This window comes from Vollenhovia emeryi, unplaced genomic scaffold, assembly GCF_000949405.1.
Source record: "Vollenhovia emeryi isolate VEMERY1.0 unplaced genomic scaffold, V.emery_V1.0 DF940102.1, whole genome shotgun sequence".
Taxonomy (NCBI): Eukaryota; Metazoa; Arthropoda; class Insecta; order Hymenoptera; family Formicidae; genus Vollenhovia; species Vollenhovia emeryi.
In genome coordinates this window covers 7,045-12,781 of record NW_011966264.1, presented here as the reverse complement: position 1 = coordinate 12,781, position 5,737 = coordinate 7,045, and the positions used below count along the sequence as shown (strand labels likewise).

The 5,737-nt window shown below is 47.2% G+C and overlaps 1 protein-coding gene across 1 annotated transcript; it reads left to right on the top strand.

The window, feature by feature from the left end:
- The first annotated feature begins 227 nt into the window (after positions 1-227).
- On the top strand, positions 228-2,792 carry LOC105556326. Its single transcript, XM_012003407.1, has one exon. It carries the CDS (start codon positions 228-230, stop codon positions 2,790-2,792), a length of 2,565 nt encoding a protein of 854 aa, XP_011858797.1.
- Positions 2,793-5,737: the final 2,945 nt, after the last annotated feature.

The window sequence follows — 5,737 nt, the reverse complement described above, 5'->3', positions numbered from 1 at the left end:
AACCCAAACGAAGACATAACCTCATACTACCTACCGCATCACTGCGTCTTCAAGAATCCCAATCAGCCATCGAAGATTCGAGTGGTATTTGATGCCTCGTGCAAGAGCGATGTCGGCACGTCTCTAAACGACATGTTATGGGTTGGCCCTGTCATTCAAGAAGATTGATGTCCATCGTGATGCGATTCCGTACGTATTCGTATGTGCTTGTCGCGGACATCGTCAAGATGTATCGTCAAGTATTGGTACACCCTTCGCAAACATCACTACAGAGAATACTGTGGCGAGCTGATCCAATGGCAGACGTCGAAACATATGAATTGGCCACGGTCACCTATGGTACGTCATCAGCTTCATTTCTGGTAACTAGGTGCTTGAAACATCTGGCGGAACAATACTCAACAAAGTACCCATTGGCTTCAAAATGTATCAGCCGTGACTTTTACGTCGATGACCTTTTGACCGGAGCGGACACTATCCAAGAAGCGGCATCCATACAAGATCAGACAATTCAACTACTGAAAAAGGGACAATTTGAGCTTGACAAGTGGGCTTCAAACTGTCCACAATTGTTAGATTCATTAAACAATAAAAACTGCGAACCAATAAACATTGACGACGGCGTTAGCACACACATCCTAGGCATACAATGGAATCAAGCATCCGACACGTTTCATTTTTCTTACGAACCCGGGGAGGGTCACGCTAAGATATCTAAGCGCACTATATTGTCAGACATCTCCAAGCTGTTTGATCCACTAGGACTTCTTGGTCCAACCATTGTCATTGCCAAACTAATTTTGCAGGAATTGTGGCGTTCTGACGTCCAGTGGGATGAGTCTGTACCGCAAACCATACACTCTCGCTGGTTAACATTTAAATCGCAGCTTGAGGAGTTAAACCAACTGTCCATCCAACGATGCGTTAAACCTGGTACGAGCCGACAACACATGCAGATACACGGCTTCTGTGACGCAAGCAAGGACGCCTACGGAGCCTGTGTATACATTCGAACGGAGACCAGCCCCAATGACTATCTCGTTGCATTACTCTGCTCTAAATCCCGGGTCGCTCCCATTAAAACATTATCAATACCTCGACTGGAATTATCCGCAGCACTGCTACTGGCGCGGTTAATCGGGAAGATCAAAATCTCAATAGACATTTCGGATGTTCCAACATTTCTGTGGTCCGACTCAACTATAGCCCTTAATTGGATCGGCTCATCATCTCGTAAATGGTCCGTTTTTGTGGCAAACCGAATAGGCGAGATACAACGACTAACTCATCCTGAAAACTGGTGTCACGTACCATCTACCCAGAATCCAGCCGACATATTATCCAGAGTTTTAAATCCGCGCGAATTGATCAATGCAGGTATGTGGTGGAGCGGTCCCAGCTTCTTACAGAATGACGACAGTCACTGGCCCGACAACAATTATCCCAGCTTGGACGACGACGCACCGGAACTGCGGAAAACCTGTACTGCCGTAACTACACTTAATTGCAATATTGTAAACTCACTGCTGGACAGGAGCTCTAACTTGGACAAGGTCTGCCGCATCTTAGCGTATGGTCTAAGATTTCTGAAAGTGCACGCAAGACCGTCCACGACTTTCGTATCGCACGAAGAAATAAACAAGGCCTTACATCTAATGGTTAAATTGGTACAACGGCAATCCTTCTCCGAAGAGTACAAGGAGCTAAGCAGGGGCAAGCTAGTCCATTCGTCAAGCAGAATTCAATCGCTAAATCCGTACGTAGATGACGAGGGAATAATCAGGGTTGGGGGCCGCCTGAAGAACGCCAACTTACCATTTGACGCGTGCCACCCAATTCTCCTACCCAAGGATCACGAGCTGACCAAACGAATTATTATTCAACAGCACCTTCGCTACATGCACGCAGGAGTGCAAGCTACCATGGCCGCAGTCAGGGAACTTTTTTGGCCCTTGTCCTTGCGATCAACGACGCGTAAAATCCTTTTGAATTGCATTAAATGCTTCAAAGTCAAACCAGTCATTTCCGAAGCATTAATGGGATCATTGCCCCCGGGTCGTGTAACAGCCTCCAAACCATTCTCGCATTGTGGTGTAGACTATGCTGGACCGCTTGTCTTACGGGAAGGCAAACGGCGAAATGCCAGGAATCATAAGGCCTACGTGGCCATTTTCGTTTGTTTCGCAACCAAGGCGGTACACGTGGAGCTCGTGAGCGATTTGACTTCTGAAGCGTTCATAGCTGCGTTCAAACGCTTCATATCACGTAGGGGCAAACCCTCTCACATCTATTCCGATAATGGCACAACATTCGTTGGTGCACAAAATCAATTGAAGGAGCTGTTTGATTTCCTAAATAAGGAACAAGTATTGGACGATGTCAAACAGTTCTTTCGACTTCAGCAAACGTCATGGACGTTCATACCCTCTAATGCTCCTCACTGCGGTGGCTTATGGGAAGCCGCGGTGAAGTCCGTAAAGTATCATTTGACCCGCGTCGTCGGTAGAGCTCACTTAACTTTCGAAGAGATGCAAACAATACTCTGCGAAATCGAGTCAATCCTGAATTCACGACCACTCACCGCCTTGAGTGCAGATCCAAATGATTTATCGTATTTAAGCCCAGGTCACTTTCTGATTGGTACCACTATGAACAGTCTCCCTTCGCATGACTTGACTGATATACAGGAAAACCGCTTAATACGCTGGCAGCGGATTGAGCAACTTAAGCAGCATTTTTGGCGCCGTTGGAGCCATGAATATCTTCACTTGTTGCAAGCGCGTCCCAAATAGAGAATGGACAAGGGCACTCAACTAAAACCCGGGCAACTTGTCCTTGTAAGGCAGCAAGATTTGCCACCGTTACATTGGTTACTGGGTCGGGTAATAGAAGTGCATGTGGGCGTGGATGGTGTCGTGCGTACGGCTACCGTGAAAACCGCTAAAACCTCTCTCACGAGGCCCTTGTCCAGGCTCGCAATATTGCCACTTGAAACGCCTTGAATCTATAATACTCATTCGCGTGAAATCCTTGTTTCTTAGATATTCTTGCGTTACATTTTCATATTGTATACATGCGTTACATTCTTATACTGTATTCTAGCGTTACATTTTCATATTGTGTGGCGACCCACGCCACATCAGGCGCGCGGGCACCACACGTCACGGCGCCGCTCCTGCGAGCGCCGACGACACGGCGCGCGGCGGTAGTACGGCGCGCCGCCGATAGGTGGACACAGCGCCGGCAGCATACTCGCATTCAGAATTCAGTGGCGATGGGTATATTAAGACCTCCGGCGGCGACGAAAATTCAGTAAGTGTTTCTCGTCGGAGACGATTCGCGAGTGCCAGTAGTCGTCTGTAGTACTGATCGGGTGAGCCCTACGGGCCTCGATTATTTTTCCCCAAGCGAGCCCCTCGGGCCTTGGATTCTCACCGAGCGAGCCTCCATAGGCCTCGGTCTCATCACCGAGCGAGCCTCCTTAGGCCTCGGTCTCATCACCGAGCGAGCCTCCTTAGGCCTCGGTCTCATCACCGAGCGAGCCTCCTTAGGCCTCGGTCTCATCGCCGAGCGAGCCTTCTTAGGCCTTGGTCTCATCGCCGAGCGAGCCTCCTTAGGCCTCGGTATCATCACCGAGCGAGCCTCCTTAGGCCTCGGTCTCATCGCCGAGCGAGCCTCCTTAGGCCTCGGTATCATCACCGAGCGAGCCCCTAGGGCCTCGGCATCTTCACTCGAGCGAGCTTCTGCAAGGCCTCGACCACTTCCTCGAGCGAGCTCCACGGGCCTCGACTTCTACCCAAGAGAGCTCCTGAGGGCCTTGGCACCACGAGGGGATCCTGCCACGAGTCCGTCGACGAACCCGAGACGTGCCACCACCAGGACATCCACCAGGAAGCCAAGGGCTCGTCCCGCCTCTGCCACGGTCGCATCCCGGACCACCATCGGATCCACGACTGCTCCAGAGGCCTAGACCTCCACCGATACTGACACAGTTACCTCCCGTGGAGACTACTGCCGATTGCAGAGAACCCAAGTCCACTGCAGTATTGCCACCGTCGACGCAGCCACTCAGACAACCCCGCAGGGTTCGGCCGAATCCCAGGTCGTACCTGTGGACGTGGCACAACCATCCTCACCGAGAGGAACGCAAAGACCGGCAGGCCTAGACAGCCCCGAAGAAGACTCGCAACCGCTCTTCTCAGGGCGACACACGCAAACCGCCCTTTTCAGGGCGACCAAAAGCATAAAACGAGAGATCACCTCTGATTCTCCGCAAGGAACACTACATATTGTATTTTTGAGTTACATTTTTACATTGTATTCTCGCGTTATTTTTTCTTTTCATTGTTTAAGCAAAATGGGATTAGTCCCCTGCGTCACACTGTTAGTTACAACCCTCAGTGTTCATTTGCATTGTCCGTTTCATTTTTTCTCTTTTTGAGCAATGCAATCCTCATTGAAAGTAAGACCTTCCAAGGCGGGCGGCGTTGTTCGGTACATAAATCGGTTGCGCCGATTCGTTCGCGTTCGTCCACATTCGTCGGTGGTCGCGTCCCGTGAGGACCGTGATTGGCGCGCGCGGTGTATCCTTGCGCGCGGAAAAATAGGGGCCTGCGGCCGAAGCACGCCAGTAGAGTAGTATAGTCGTCGTCGTTAGCAAGAGAGAGTGTGTGCGTGCCCAAACCGGCACGGCCGAGATAAGCTAAGTTTCGGAAGTGAACAGTAACCACGGTGTTGTCAGAAAACTAGAAATAAAGCCAACTAAGAGGAATACGAGTTTCTTCGCTTACGCCTTTCCCGAAATCTTCCGGTGAACCGGCGTGACGGGCACATGCCCGGCGTGTCATTACGCCACAGTGCTTTTCTGCATGTAAACATATTTATTTTAATGAGATGGGAAATTTAGTGCCACAGTTTGGTGAGTAAATTCTATGTATATTATATTTTATAATATACATAATGTATTATTTATAAATTTCTTGAGAAATAAAATATAATTTTAAAATATTACATATGTAACATGTGTGGAATAATCATATGAAATGAGATATATACTAGCTAAAGCATTTAATCTTCAAAATAAAACTAAATTAATAAAAAACTATGCGATATGTTAACTTATTGGGTATCCTTTTCTCTTGATAAAGTGTGCGTGTGTGCACGCGCGCGCTATGGATTGAAACGAGAGAGGGGATGCATAAAAAAAATGTAAATTAATTTAAAGTAAAGTAAAGTAAAGTAAATTGTGCAAATTAGAAATTTGCACATGGCTTCTTCATAGAGGAAGATTTAGGAGTGAAATCTAATTTTTTCAATTATTCTTGAAAGTGTGCAAATTAGAAATTTGCACATTGCTTCCTCATAGAGGAAGGTTTAGGAGCGAAATCTAATTTTGCACGATGTTTCTTGAAAGTGTGCAAATTAGAAATTTGCACCTTGCTTCCTCATCATTGAAGCGTGCAAATTGGAAATTTGCAAATTTCTTCCTCATCATTAAAGTAGGCAAATTAGATGTTTGCACATTGCTTCAATGGTTATGGCTTCCTCATAGATAAAGCTTTATGAGAGAAATCTAACTTTACTACGATGTTTCTTGAAAGTATTCAAATTATTCTTATTTTGCTCTTCAAGCTTCCTCTATCAGAAAGCCATGTGCCAATTTCTAATTTGCACAATTTACTTAAATTTAATTTTTTCTAATTACAAATTTGCACATTGCTTCCATTGTTATGGCTTC

Excerpts from the sequence above, each read along its gene's own strand:
- LOC105556326 (XM_012003407.1), top strand. The coding sequence starts at position 228 with ATGTATCGTCAAGTATTGGTACACCCTTCGCAAACATCACTACAGAGA.